This window comes from Poromitra crassiceps, assembly GCF_964638095.1.
Source record: "Poromitra crassiceps genome assembly, chromosome: 13".
In the NCBI taxonomy this organism is placed as follows: Eukaryota; Metazoa; Chordata; class Actinopteri; order Beryciformes; family Melamphaidae; genus Poromitra; species Poromitra crassiceps.
The window spans coordinates 3,696,779-3,712,942 of record NC_139644.1 but is presented as its reverse complement, the minus strand read 5'-3'; the positions used below and the strand labels follow the sequence as shown (position 1 = coordinate 3,712,942).

The 16,164-nt window shown below is 48.3% G+C and overlaps 1 protein-coding gene across 1 annotated transcript in view; it reads left to right on the top strand.

Annotated features, from left to right (window-relative positions):
* The window catches only part of LOC310788311 (guanine nucleotide-binding protein subunit alpha-13-like), a gene marked incomplete at its 3' end in the record, with an annotated part of 36,042 nt that extends 29,096 nt beyond the window's left edge, over positions 1 to 6,946 (top strand). The window contains exons 4-5 of the mRNA XM_083649874.1: positions 4,699 to 4,899; positions 6,575 to 6,946. Coding sequence (XP_083506000.1) covers positions 4,699 to 4,899; positions 6,575 to 6,946 — 573 coding nt within the window. The remainder of the gene's footprint in view (positions 1 to 4,698; positions 4,900 to 6,574) is intronic.
* Positions 6,947 to 16,164: the final 9,218 nt, after the last annotated feature.

Below are 16,164 nucleotides of genomic sequence, written 5' to 3'. Positions count from 1 at the left end.
TTCACTAGTATGTCTGTAACCAGTCCACTGGTTCACTAGTACGTCTGTAACCAGTCTACTGGTTCACTAGTATGTCTGTAACCAGTCTACTGGTTCACTAGTATGTCTGTAACCAGTCTACTGGTTCACTAGTACGTCTGTAACCAGTCCACTGGTTCACTAGTACGTCTGTAACCAGTCTACTGGTTCACTAGTATGTCTGTAACCAGTCTACTGGTTCACTAGTATGTCTGTAACCAGTCTACTGGTTCACTAGTACGTCTGTAACCAGTCTACTGGTTCACTAGTATGTCTGTAACCAGTCCACTGGTTCACTAGTACGTCTGTAACCAGTCTACTGGTTCACTAGTACGTCTGTAACCAGTCTACTGGTTCACTAATACGTCTGTAACCAGTCTACTGGTTCACTAGTACGTCTGTAACCAGTCTACTGGTTCACTAGTATGTCTGTAACCAGTCTACTGGTTCACTAGTATGTCTGTAACCAGTCTACTGGTTCACTAGTACGTCTGTAACCAGTCTACTGGTTCACTAGTACGTCTGTAACCAGTCTACTGGTTCACTAGTACGTCTGTAACCAGTCTACTGGTTCACTAGTATGTCTGTAACCAGTCTACTGGTTCACTAGTACGTCTGTAACCTGTCTACTGGTTCACTAGTACGTCAAGCCTTTGACCAGGCCACATCTCCAAGTCAAAGGACAGATCTTACAGAAGTAAGATCCGCTGAGAACCAGGGACTAGAGTGATTTTGACTCTAAAGTTCTTGTAAGGGCATGTTCCTCAGTAATGCAGTTAAAAATATGAGAAAATTGATTAAACGCTAAGTCAGGGTCTGGAATTAAATGGATCCTCTCCAAATCAGAATAAAATCAATCATGTCGTATGTATGTTCTCAATGTACAACATCTGCAAAATCCAACCATTTCTTACGATGGAAGCGACACAACTCATGTTCCCGGCACTTGTCATGTTATTTATTTAATTAGTAAGTAAGTAAGTAAATAATTTATTTCGGTCCATTTGTCAGTTTCACATAAATGCATTACAGTAATAATGTGCGTTTACATATAGGAGACCGAAAAGGTGTAGCTTATGAATGCCTACCCTTTTTTACATTTCATTATATCAAAAACAAAAAATAAGATAGTTGCAAGAATCAGTTAACAACGAGAAGGAAAGTTTGCAATAGATCGTAGAAGCCCTAATGATAGCTTTTAAGTACTTGGTCATACTAGGGTTTTGTATTTGTTAAGTGCTCTTAGTTTAAACATTGTTTTGAATTTACAGATGGAATTGCACAATTTTAACTCATCACAGAGACTATTCCACAGTTGTAGACCTTTGACAATTCTTTCTATTTGTAAATTCTTTACTAGAAATATGTATTTGCTATGTACATTTTCTGTATATTTTGTAACTATTTTGATGTCCTTATCTGTGTGTACACACTTATATCTGGTAACTGATTGGATTATTGAATGTAGTTCCGGTTTGATTGTATTTATACACCATTTCCGCCTGACTCTCAGCACAACGCTGATGAAGGCTACCTGCTGAAAGGCGTACGTTGTTGCTGTGCTGTACCTTACCTTATTAAACGCTTAATGCCAGGATCAGACTACACGATATTTTTTGTCGTTCACGATGTCACCATGTCAGACGAGGCCATCATACTGCCATAAATTCGTGACATGTCTTGGTCGGGAGACTGGCCACACTACAAGTGTATTCTCGCTTAACACCGACAGAGCATCGTATGCCACCGTCATCACGTCGTCTGCTGTCGTCAGCGAGTTCACAGGTCGTCGGGGAGGCGGACCTGTGAACGAAATCTCCCAGCATGCATTGAGGCCACTACATTGACAAGAAATAGCAACCAAATCAGCCTAAATAGGCTAAAGTGGTAGATAGAAATAATGTTTATGTTAGCACAACATGCAATTGTAAAACATTTCAATATTGGGCAAAATAAAACATTGAAATCCAAACACAACCCTATGTGAAACATGTATGTAATCCAGGTGCTATATACTGTATATCCCTTGCAGAATTAACGTTATTTGGATGAGTGACAGGCTCTACTGTGATGCACTGTGATGTCCGCTCCAGCCTCCAACTTACTTCATGTGCACGCCCACTATTTTCTTGCCAGCTGCTGCGAGACGAGAAGGAAGAGAAACGAACATGCAGGCGACTCTGCTGAGCTCATGTTATTTGTAGTGAGCAATGCCCATTGCCCAGGCGTTTAAACGCAAATTAAAACACCCTGGCCTTTTTATCTATTTTATTCTTTTGAGCGGAGCGGAGCGGTGAGTGCGAGCGGGTGAAATCTGTATCGAGCGGGGAGCGGTCTCCCCAGGACCTGATACCTGTCTTCCGGGGTGTCACACTAGGCGAAACCATGTCCAAAAGACTGACATGCCAGTCTTTTCGTCAGGGCGTCGTGAGGCGTCCTAGACGTCCTGACGCTGGTCTTTGATTATGTCACACTACAAGAGGTGAAGACGGCCGATCGTCGTCCCCGACGGTCATATTCGGGCCCGACGCTGAAAATCTGTCGCGCACGACCAAATCGGTCTAATATCGGGCTCAATTTGTGTAGTCTGAACCAGGCATAAGGGACATTCTGGAGTTCTGGAGTGATTTCTACCTTGGCCATGCACCTTGATTGACTCGCTACTGCTGTTTTTTGACGTTACTTGTCATCTCCCGCCTGGACCACTGCAACATTCTCCTGTCTGGGCTACCTACCTCTGCCATCAAACCTTAAAGGGAGGACGGAGGTACGGTGGTGCAGTGGTAAGCACTATCGCCTCACAGCTCGAAGGTCGTGGGTTCGATTCCCACCTGGGGACGAGGTGAACGCTGAAGGAATGCGTGCCCGTCCGCATGTCCTCGAGTGCCCACCGCCCGGGTGGGGTCGGCAAAAGGGCCTTTCTGTGTGGAGTTTGCATGTTCTCCCCGTGCCTCCCGGGGGTTTCCTTCATATAGGAACCCTCTTCACCAAAACATGCAATATCCTGGTTGCTGATGTGGTTCCTCCTCTGGTCGTTAAGGGCGCCTGTTCAGAGGGAGGGGAACTGGTTGGAATAGCGTGAACCTCCCACGTGCTATGTCCTACCGGTGAAGCTTCCTCTGTCAGGTGAAAAGAAGCGGCTGGCTAACTGCCCATGTCTCGGAGGAAGCATGGAGCCAGTCTCGGCTCTCCCCAGATCGGCAGAGGGTGGAGCAGCAACCAGGATTGAAAAATCAAATGAGCACTAATTGGGGATAAAATTGGATAAAAAAATCGGGGGGGGACCTTAAAGGGATAGTTCACATTTGTTGCTACTTTTATTTTGTGCGTTGCTACTTAGCAATGATGATGTTGATCCATCCTGTTCCTCATGTTCGCTCTGGGAAGTTGGGAAAAACGAATGCGAGGTCAATGGGGTCATGCTCCTGTATGTACAAGCTGACTGAGGCTCTCTAGAAAGAAATCTACCAATCAACATCATCGTTGGTAAGTAGCAAATAGGGCTAGACTTAAAAAATGTGAACTATCCCGTTAGCAGTTCATCCAGAACGTTGCTGCCCTCTGGTGTTCTCTCATGTCACTCCCCTCTTCCGGTCCCTTCTCTGGCTTCCCATCTTGGCAGGCATCAAATTCAAAGACTCTGGTACTCGCCTACAGGGCAGTACACCAGACTGCCCCCTACAGGGCAGTACACCAGACTGCCCCCTACAGGACAGTATGCCAGACTGCCCCTCCCTACAGGGCAGTACACCAGACTGCCCCCTACAGGACAGTATGCCAGACTGCCCCTCCCTACAGGGCAGTACACCAGACTGCCCCCTACAGGACAGTATGCCAGACTGCCCCTCCCTACAGGGCAGTACACCAGACTGCCCCCTACAGGACAGTATGCCAGACTGCCCCTCCCTACAGGGCAGTACACCAGACTGCCCCCTACAGGACAGTATGCCAGACTGCCCCTCCCTACAGGGCAGTACACCAGACTGCCCCCTACAGGACAGTATGCCAGACTGCCCCTCCCTACAGGGCAGTACACCAGACTGCCCCCTACAGGACAGTATGCCAGACTGCCCCCTACAGGGCAGTACACCAGACTGCCCCTCCCTACAGGACAGTATGCCAGACTGCCCCTCCCTACAGGGCAGTACACCAGACTGCCCCTCCCTACCGGGCAGTATGCCAGACTGCCCCTCCCTACAGGGCAGTACACCAGATTACTCCTCCCTATCTGCAATCTATGGTCGGGTTCCAAATCTCTCCTCGCTCCCTCTGCTCCTCCAGCCTTGCAGATCGCCTCGCCCTCCATCGCTACGTGGGCTCAAAAGTGGCTCATCCTGGTCTGTTCTCGTACCTGAACGAGCTCCTTCTGTCAGGACGGACCAATCACTGAGCGGAGACTAAAACACCTTTTCAGGCTACACCTGGACCCTTCTTGAACTAACTTCTGTTCTAAAAAAGGAATAAATTAATAAACTAATGCTACTTATTCCTTCAAGTTTTGACAAATGCTACTTATTCTTAAAAAAAAATCTTAGCTGCAGTAGACTGTGTTGCACAGTTGATTTCACTACTGTTGACACAAATCGCTTTGGATAAAAGCATCTGCTAAAATGATGTAATGTTAATGTAATGTATGTGTTGAATTACTGTTGTTTTAACCATGATGTTCCTGACTTCCAGGACTATCTACCCAGTCAACAGGACATCCTCCTGGCCAGAAAGCCCACCAAGGGCATTCACGAGTACAACTTTGAGATCAAGAACGTGCCCTTCAAGATGGTGGACGTGGGCGGGCAGCGCTCAGAGAGGCGGCGCTGGTTTGAATGCTTCGACTCGGTCACCTCCATCCTCTTCCTCGTCTCCTCCTCCGAATACGACCAGGTAAGCTGGGATGGAAACCCTAAGCCCACGCCCCACGGCACCACCCGCCTGCTCTACTCCTCCCCTCCCCCCACACCCTCCACCTGCCCACTCTACTCCTCCCCTCCCCCCCACGGCACCACCTGCCCACCCCACTCCTCCCCTCCCCCCCACACGCTCCACCCGCCCACCCCACTCCTCCCCTCCCCCCCACATGCTCCACCCGCCCACCCCACTCCTCCCCTCCCCCCACACACTCCACCTGCCCACTCTACTCCTCCCCTCCTCCCCAACCGCCCACTCTACTCCTCCCCTCCCCCCACGTGCTCCACCCCCCACTCTACTCCTCCCCTCCCCCCACGTGCTCCACCCCCCACTCTACTCCTCCCCTCCTCCCCAACCGCCCACTCCACTCCTCCCCTCCCCCCACGTGCTCCACCCGCCCACTCTACTCCTCCCCTCCCCCCACACGCTCCACCCGCCCACTCTACTCCTCCCCTCCCCCCCACGCGCTCCACCCGCCCACTCTACTCGCCATCGGCAGAAAAAAACTGACCATTTCCCAATGTTTCTAAAACAAAGATCCCTCATGTCTAGAACAGTGGTTCTCTTCTGAACCTTAGCCCCTCTCCATGCTAACACCCCCTCTCCATGCTAACACCCCCCCTCCATGCTAACACCCCCTCTCCATGCTAACACCCCCTCTCCATGCTAACACCCCCCCTCCATGCTAACACCCCCTCTCCATGCTAACACCCCCCTCTCCATGCTAACACCCCCTCTCCATGCTAACACCCCCCCTCCATGCTAACACCCCCTCTCCATGCTAACACCCCCCTCTCCATGCTAACACCCCCTCTCCATGTGAACACCCCCTCCCCCTCTCCATGCTAACACCCCCTCTCCATGCTAACACCCCCCCTCCATGCTAACACCCCCTCTCCATGCTAACACCCCCCTCTCCATGCTAACACCCCCTCTCCATGCTAACACCCCCTCCCCTCTCCATGCTAACACCCCCTCTCCATGCTAACACCCCCTCTCCATGCTAACACCCCCTCTCCATGCTAACACCCCCCTCTCCATGCTAACACCCCCTCTCCATGCTAACACCCCCCTCTCCATGCTAACACCCCCTCCCCCTCTCCATGCTAACACCCCCTCCCCCTCTCCATGCTAGCACCCCCTCTCCATGCTAACACCCCCTCCCCCTCTCCATGCTAACACCCCCTCCCCCTCTCCATGCTAGCACCCCCTCTCCATGCTAACACCCCCTCTCCATGCTAGCACCCCCTCTCCATGCTAACACCCCATCTCCATGCTAACACCCCCCTCTCCATGCTAACACCCCCTCTCCATGCTAACACCCCCTCTCCATGCTAACACCCCCTCCTCCTCTCCATGCTAACACCCCATCTCCATGCTAACACCCCCCTCTCCATGCTAACACCCCCTCTCCATGCTAACACCCCCTCCTCCTCTCAATGCTAACACCCCCTCCTCCTCTCAATGCTAACACCCCCTCCTCCTCTCCATGCTAACACCCCCTCCTCCTCTCAATGCTAACACCCCCTCCTCCTCTCCATGCTAACACCCCCTCTTCCTCCTCTCAATGCTAACACCCCCTCCTCCTCTCCATGCTAACACCCCCTCTTCCTCCTCTCAATGCTAACACCCTCCTCCTCCTCCCCGCCAGGTTCTGATGGAGGACCGACAGACCAACCGTCTGAGCGAGTCTCTGAACATCTTCGAGACCATCGTCAACAACCGCGTCTTCAGCAACGTGTCCATCATCCTCTTCCTCAACAAGAGTGACCTGCTGGAGCAAAAGGTGCGTCAGGTGTCGCTCAGGGACTATTTCCCCGAGTTCAGCGGCGACCCGGGCAGCCTGGCCGACGTGCAGCGCTTCCTGGTCCAGTGCTTCCGCAACACGCGGCGCGAGCAGCAGCACAAGCCGCTGTACCACCACTTCACCACCGCCATCAACACCGACAATATCAGGCTGGTGTTCCGCGACGTCAAGGACACCATCCTGCACGACAACCTCAAGCAGCTCATGCTGCAGTGAGAGTGGGGTGCAACGGACCATCCGGGAGGGAGGGGTGCAATGGCCCACCCGGGGGGAGGGGGGGTGGGGAGGGGGGTCAAGGAGTATGGACGGACGGACGGACGGGTGGGAGGGAGGGGTGATGGAGAAGGGGGATAGAATAGAATGCCAAAGTCATGCCCTCTTCCGGGTAGGCATACGAACCAAGGGATTTCATCCGCCATTTATTTTTCCATAGACATTTAACCTTTATTAAACAAAAACCTTTATTAAACAAAAACCTTTATTAAACAAAAACCTTTATTAAACAACACAACGTTTCAGTCAAGCGACCTTCATCTGGCATTATGCCAGATGAAGGTCCACTAATCCCAAGTGGGCTTGACTTTGGCTCTCTATGATTTTGGGGGTGTTGTACATCACCCTTCCTCCACTCCCTCCATCATCTCCACTTTGGAACTTTTTAAAGCCATCACTACTACTACGCCATACACCCCCGCACACACACCCCCGCCCGGGCCAACACACCCCCACACACACACCCCCGCCCGGGCCAACCCACCCCCACACACACCCCCGCCCGGGCCAACCCACCCCCACATACACCCCCCCCCCGGGCCAACCCACCCCCACACACACCCCCGCCCGGGCCAACCCACCCCCACATACACCCCCCCCCGGGCCAACCCACCCCCACACACACCCCCGCCCGGGCCAACCCACCCCCACATACACACCCCCACACACACACCCCCGCCCGGGCCAACCCACCCCCACACACACCCCCCTGCCCGGGCCCAAATCCACCCCCACACCCCCCCCCCCCACACACACACCCTCTCTGCCTTAACTAGTTTGTTCACTGTGACTTACAGCAGCCGACTTTGGCTCAGAGCCTTTCCCACTGACCCTTAAAAAACCACTGTAAATGAACTGTAATCCCCCCCCCCCCCAAGTGGACTATCTATTGTTCTAATTCACATTCACACACTGTCTTTGTTTTGATTTGGTTTATTCTATGCTGCTCTGATCACTGTTGTAGGGGAGGGAGGGAGGGAGGGAGGGAGGGAGGGAGGGGGGTCGCTCACTGCATTGCCTTTTCATTTCATAAGAACGCTTGTTGTTGTATTTTACAGAACACAGCCCAACACACACAGATAGGAAGACTACGTCCCCTCTCCCTCTCGCTGATTCCTGCCAGGCGTAATTCTACTTTTCTAACTCTCTTTTTGTCCTATTAATAGATCTATAAATATATGTACCTATGCATTTTTCTTTAACTTATATTTCATAGGGGTTTACACTTTGTGGATTTGTGACTGCTGATGGACACTGTTACAGTCAAACGAAACGGAGGGGGTTGGGGTGCACACACGCAAAAACAAAACACCTGTAGGCCACTCGTTCAAAAAGCAGGTGAAGCAGGCTGTGCGGGTAGCAGGCTGTGCGGGTAGCATGCTGTGCGGGTAGCAGGCTGTGCGGGTAGCATGCTGTGCGGGTAGCATGCTGTGCGGGTAGCAGGCTGTGCGGGTAGCATGCTGTGCGGGTAGCATGCTGTGCGGGTAGCAGGCTGTGCGGGTAGCATGCTGTGCGGGTAGCATGCTGTGCGGGTAGCAGGCTGTGCGGGTAGCATGCTGTGCGGGTAGCATGCTGTGCGGGTAGCAGGCTGTGCGGGTAGCAGGCTGTGCGGGTAGCATGCTGTGCGGGTAGCATGCTGTGCGGGTAGCAGGCTGTGCGGGTAGCATGCTGTGCGGGTAGCATGCTGTGCGGGTAGCATGCTGTGCGGGTAGCATGCTGTGCGGGTAGCAGGCTGTGCGGGTAGCAGGCTGTGCGGGTAGCAGGCTGTGCGGGTAGCATGCTGTGCGGGTAGCAGGCTGTGCGGGTAGCATGCTGTGCGGGTAGCATGCTGTGCGGGTAGCATGCTGTGCGGGTAGCATGCTGTGCGGGTAGCAGGCTGTGCGGGTAGCATGCTGTGCGGGTAGCTAGCGCAGGGTGAAGAGTGACACAATGTATTTAGCTAATTCTCAGGGCACATTGTGAACCACTTCTGTGTGATTCAGCGCCAACGATGTTGTGGTGCAGACGCCCTTCACGCCAAACAGAGGTCTCCACACTTCTGCCTTCCTTCCATGTTGTCTTCCCCCTCTCCTCTGAAGCCTTATCCTTTCAAAGGGGAACTCCATACCTGCCAACACTCCACATTTTCGTGGGAGTCTCCCTATTTTGAAGCCTCATAAATCAGGGAAAGGGATCAAAACAGTCAAAACAGTGTGAGAACCACTGACCTAAGGCATCCATTGGTACCAACCATGTCATCCGAGCTCGGGAAGTAAATATATATAAATATATAATATATAAATATCGCTTCAAACTTAGACTAAATTTTAGGCCAGTGGAAAACTATTTTCAAACGGGTCCCTTGACCACTCACCTCAAGATATCTGAACGATAATTGGTTCTGTGAGTCTCCCCCTTAAAGACGAGCTGAACCCAAAAATGACTTATTTTATTTTAGTTCACATACCTGGGTATTCAGTGCACCAATTTAAAAATGTATTGCAAAGAAATGAACAAAAATCTAATTTCTTTAGTTTTTCACACTTTTTCACATCAAAAGTTCATTTTTCAAGATTTCATTCATAACAGTAATCTACAGTTTGCTGACGTCACATAGTACCGTAAATTCCGGACTATAAGCCGCACCTGCAAAGTTGACTATTTTTTTCTTATATAAGCCGCACCGGACTATAAGCCGCGGGTGTTTTAATGGTATTTTTTTTTTTTTTTTTTTTTTTTTTTTTTTTGTGTTTTAATGTTTACCGTAATTACCATATGTAAGGGTTCATGCACAGAGGGGATTGTTGGGAAAGAGATGGCTGTTTGAGGAAGCTCCCATTTATTAAAATTTCAACAAAACAAAACAACATAACACAACACCACCTGTGTTGTTTTTTACAGTGCACACAGTGTCATACAGTGTCATACAGTGTGGTGAAAAGAGGGCAAGAGAGGAAATTAAAACTTATTATTAGAGATGCTGCGATCGAGATTTTTCAATTCCGATCCGATTTCGATATTTTAGCTCAAAACCGATCCGATTCCGATCAAATTTCGATACCCGATTCGATACCGATTTCGATCCGATACCGATACAGCACATAAGTCTCTCTATGCTGTCTGATAGCTAGCAGGCAACAAACATTTTTAGGGTTAGGTATGTATGCGTGTGCTTTGGTAATATAGTATGTAAACGATTTAGTTCATCTAATTTGATGTAAAACTAAAACATAACAATCAAATTAGGGCTGGGCGAGATGGATGATTTAATATTCCATAGCTCTGACCTAAGCAAATCTGACATCACTATTGTGATATAATATTTTTTTTAGTAAAGTGTATCACTCAATAGTCAATACAAAAAATAATGGCTTTTATAGAACCGAAAGCCTAGCTGCTTAGTCTGCAGATAAAACATAAACAATTACATTTAGACTCTTATTGGCATGACGGCAACATATAAGCGGTCTGAATTTTGCATGGGGCCAGTTCTATAGTGAGGCATGGAAAGCCTCACTATACGCCATCATATCTGTGTCGTTTCACTTTTGACTGAAAAATGATGCCTGTAGTCTAGATTAAAGAAAATACATGTATGTGATGTTGACAATTATGTAGGCTATGTGCGCATTCGTTTTCCTTATAGATCATGAGTGCTCCGCAGCTAGCTACGTTAGCTTGCATGTAACGTTTAGCGTTAGTTGATTTTGGAGACACAAACCCTGGACGTTTCATTTTGAGTAGGCTAATGCATGAGGTTCTCTATGGTTTACGCCAGCTCTGGGAGTATGAAATGCTTTAAATGCGGGGGTTTTGGTCACAACAAGCTTGTGGAGCGCTGCTCTGCAACTAGATAGCCTAACCAGCTAGCTAACGTTAGCCATCATCACAACAGATAACGTTAACGCCAAAACAAATCCGCTGCCTCATCCCCACGTTTGGTTTAGCGTAACGCCAGCTCAGACTTTCCCCTAATCTCAGAAACCTTGCGGGACATGTATTGCAAATTGCAATAGTGGTTGTTTTGTTATAATTTGAAACTGTCAAACTGGTGCGGACGCGTGATTTCGAATCGCACATAGGTTAAGGACGGGTGTGTCTGACGTTTTGGCCCTGGCCATCCTAGGCTCAACGCGGCCTCTGTGCTGCTGCTGCTGCTGCTGCTGCTGCTGCTGCATGCTGGATAGAAATCCTGGAGCGGAGTCATGGAATGGAGTGCTTATATCGGAGCCTTGGATCGGTCATTTTCGCTGGAATCCGATCCGATCCAATCCATGTTTTTTGGCTGATATCGCGCCGATATCCGATCACATGATCGGATCGCAGCATCTCTACTTATTATAGTTATATAGGATTTATGGTTAGAAAGAGTGCTAAAAAAGAGAGTTTTTTTTTTTTTTTTTTTTTTTTTTTGAAAAAATCCATAGATAAGCCGCACCGTTATATAAGCCGCAGGGGCCAAAAAACGGGAAAAAGGTGCGGCTTATAGTCCGGAATTTACGGTACTATCAAATTTCTACCCCATTTCAGCCAATCATATCACGACATGGCAGCTGTCAATAGGCTCTTTCATACACAGATCGCGCAAAAGTTGCCGTTTAGGAGTCCCGTAAAGGCAGCCGCCTCGCCACAGAAATTGCTTTCACACGAGCCAAGCAGCACGGCCACATTACCGTGCTGCTCTGTACTTTCAGGTGAAATCCCCTGCTCCCGGATTGAAAGGCGAGCGGAGGGATTTCCTGCTCCTCCTAGCCCAAATGAATATTTTCATAGGTTAGTGTATGATGAACGAATTCATTCAACAAGACTTCCCTCCTAGTCCGCTGAGCAGGGAGGATAGGTGCACTCGCATGGTGGGCGGGCAGATCGATATGGTGTCCTACTAAAATTGGAACGATACACGACCGCCCGCATATCAAACAGCTGCAGTCTGCATAATGTTCGTCGGGGGAATAGTATAGGCTATAAATGCACATGACTACTTAACGTTAACTAATGTCAACATCGTTTGAGCATAAAGCCTAACCGCACGGAGCATTCCTCCTGGCGTCCCTGCAGTCATGATTAGGCTACTTTTTTTTACTTTCACTACTGCACTTTCTTGATCACATGAGGTGATTTCCCCTGTCATTTTTTTATGAATGAGCAGACCATTCACATCTTTTCCGGCTCGCTGCGACGACCTTTCAAGTGGAGGCGGGTTGCCAGGTAACCCGGCGCTGTTACTACCTCCCGTCGCGGGACAAAAGGCGTAAAACAATTGTCCACCAAAGCGCATTCACGACTTTCACATCGGAGGCGCTAATCCTATTTTCCGTGCATTTTTCGGCTTTCATGGCCAGTGTGAAAGAGCCTATTCAATCTTCATTTCAGGAGAATACTCTCCTTGAAATGAAGGAGAAAATGGTCGCCTAGTGCCTGTAACCTGGCAGAATTTTTAGCCCATAAACTAATAACTTGGCCAATTGTATGTAACATACAAAATAAAGCAAACGGTGTCTAAGAATGCAAAGACGTGCTCGTTAAACTCGCATTCCAGGATAACAGTAATGTAGGTGGGTCTTACCCGGCCACTTCCAGGATAACAGTGATGTAGGTGGGTCTTACCCGGCCACTTCCAGGATAACAGTGATGTAGGTGGGTCTTACCCAGCCCCTCGGAGATTCCAGGCTGGCAGGCTGCACTCATGCCTCAGAGTCTCCGCTCCGATCCACATGAAGGCAGCTGGCTGCCTGGTACTCGGTGCCACAACACGCTGAATCCCACTCGATTTGGGGGCGGAACACGGCAGGATTGGCCAACACCAAATCCAGACCCCAGAATTGTCAAATCAAATCATCGACACACAATATGGCCCGCCTCTCAACCCTAGTCATCTCAGACAAGATTTGTTTTCAGTCTGAAACATCTCCAACCCTCGCGCCACTTGGGTTCCGTTGGGTTCAGCTCGTCTTTAAAGATAGGGTAGCACGAGCACACAGAACATCACTGACAGGGTTTAGACAGACCTGACCTGACAGACCTTTTTTCACAGCCTAATGTTGGCAGGTATGGAACTCCAGACATTCTCAACCCGGACTCTATAGTTTCCCATCATAGCAATCTGTTCTGACCAACATCTTGTTGTGTTCCTTTACCATAGAGCTACTGGCGTCTTGCTTGCTCTCCAATGGAAATGGAATTCTCTAAAGTCACTCCTTCCTCCTCGTGTTGATGCTCCCTGGCTGTTGCTTTAGCACTTTGTTAGCTGTTTGCCGGCCGGCTTCGGGTGCTTTGACATGTGAAGTAGTGCCGCTGGTCCGGTTATGGATCAACAGAAAATGAAATGTACATGTATGCATTGGCACGTCAGGACTGTATTGGAGAGCTGCACCCAGGCAAGTGAGACGCAAGTAGGTCTATAGTGAAGCAACTGATGGGTGTTTGGTTTGATGGTGCAGGCTTCAAGAATCCCACAGCTCAGCCTCTAGGTGTCATCTCTCCACCAGGGACAAGGAAGAGTAGAAACTGTTGTCTCTGTCCTTATTTATGAAGCTTTTCTCCCCCGCTCTGCCAAGCCCTGAATATGGCTCCCCCTGTCCCATGTTTGGTGAACTACAAGTGACTTGTGTTAAGAAAGAAGCATTCCCTTGCTGTCTCAGATCATGCGTTTCTGAAAGGTACCTGTTAATCCCGCCGTCTAGCCGCCTCCCCCCTCCCGCCGTCTAGCCGCCTCCTCCCTCCGCGCGTCCTCGCTCAAAAAGAAATCAAAAGGGATAGAGCTAGCTTGTGTAGCGCTAGCTTGTGTAGCGCTAGCGAAGCTGACCGGCAAGTCTGTCGGCCGTGTCGGTTGTTTATAGATTTTTGTACAGTCCCATGTTGCTCTCCTGATGCCATTTCTAATGTACTGTAATATGAATTATGTATCTCTCACTCCAACCTCACTCTCTTTTCTAACAGCTAATGTAACCCTTCACACATGTATTTGTATGTCCTGTATGACCAGGGGTGACTGTTTTTTTTTGTTTTTTTTATAATCAATTTTTCACAGTGGTTATCTCCAATGAAAGCAGGCATCTCATGCCCCCTGTTTGAGACATAAGCCAAGTTTTTGGTGGATTTGTCCCATCGGTGTAGTAGCCTCCATGCTAACACTTTAGCATACACTATGTTGAGTGATAGTAGCCTCCATGCTAACACTTTAGCATGCACTATGTTGAGTGATAGTAGGCTCCATGCTAACACTTTAGCATGCACTATGTTGAGTGATAGTAGGCTCCATGCTAACACTTTAGCATACACTATGTTGAGTGATAGTAGCCTCCATGCTAACACTTTAGCATGCACTATGTTTTTTCCTCCCATATTTTATTTTGCAATTTTCAGACCATGGAAAACAAAAACAGGCTCAGACACAAAACAAAGAAACAAAAAACATACATACATCATCAACATTTCAATGTTACAGCGTGAGCGCTACCAGCCGTATCAAGTGCTATGTGCTTGTAAGAGATGTGTGTGGGATCCACGCAAGGGCTCCATGAAAAGTCAGCTGAGCGAGTTACTTGTCGCTCTTAACCTCGTCTAAGTAGGCTAGAAATGGGTCCCAGATAGTTGTGAATTTCTTAAGTGAATTGGTCCTCAGGAACCGGAGTCTCTCCATATGTATAACCAAGACCATGTCTGTGGTGGAGAGGGGGACTTCCACTCCTTCAGAATGAGTCTCTTTGCGACCGTCGTCCCCTCCGTCAGACTGTTGCACAGCCGTAGGGAGGAGCAGAGAGGATTCCGAGCAGCCGAAGATGGCGAGTTCCGCCTCCGGCTGAAGGGTTATTTTATAAGCCTTAGAGTACCAATCAAATATTTTGGCCCAGAATCCAGATAGTGAAGGGCAAAACCAAAAACCATGGGATAGTGTACCCTCTAACATCTGACACCTATCACATAGTGGGGAGATGGAAGGGTAGATCTTGTGTAACCTGGACTTGGTAATAATGAAGACGATGAGTGACTTTAAATTGTATCAGGCTGCAGCTGGTGTCTGCTGTTAATTGAGCAGAGTTGGACCACAGACAGACTCCTGTCATGTAGTTTCAGACAAGTCAACACCATGTTCCTCCTGCCACACCTCCCTAATCCTCAGCGGGGGCCCTGATGCAGTCATCAAACAGACACACAAATCTAGAGATAAGATGCCTGGATTGATGGAGGGTTAACAACACATAAAAAAGCATGTTCATTTGGGAGAACTTCAAACTCACAAATCTTGGATCGAACATAGTCTCTGACTTGTCTCTATCTGAGCCAGTGAGTTTTGGGCAACTCAAATTTCCTCAGAATATCAAAGGATGTGAGATGACCATTATAGGTCTCTGATGGAAACCAGCCCCTTCTCACTCCAGGCATGGTCGTTTTTGTCTGACCATGGAGGCAGAAAATAATGATTAAAACAAATTGGTGTGAGGACAGAAACATCTGGGAGACTCAAAGCACTCCTAACTTGGTTTAGAATTCTGACCGAGTTTTTCCACAACAAAACTTAAATTGGCTCTAGCTTAGCATAGCTGGCAGAGAGGAGTTGGTGATAGAGCTGGCCTCCATTTAGTATACACTATGTTGAGTGATAGTAGGCTACATGCTAACGCTTTAGCATACTCTATGTTGAGTACAGCTTTAATTCTAAATGCTAGGTGTGGCAGTTTTGTGTATGAGATTTGTAAACTTGAGAGAAATACAATAACAATCATTTTGAAATAGGGGTGATTTTCCTTATTCGCATTGGAAGGAATGTGGCCTTGAACATCACCTGAAATAAACCTGGCTACATCAGCTAACTTATATATAGTTATAGTTGTATATAATATAGCTACATCAGCTAACTTATATTTAGTTATATATAATGTAGCTACATCAGCTAAGTTCTATTTAGTTATAGTTATATATAATATAGCTACATCAGCTAAGTTCTATTTAGTTATTGAGTTATAATATAGCTACATCAGCTAAGTTCTATTTAGTTGATATTTAATTTCAAAATGTATAAAACTACAGGCCATACAATAAGAACTAACACATTTTTATTACTAAAATGCTTGTCTTCTTACGTTGGATAATGCTAGTAGCCTACTATCACTCAACATAGTGCATGCTAAAGTGTTAGCATGGCGCACTGGATAGTTCTATGTTCACTCATCTCATCATTT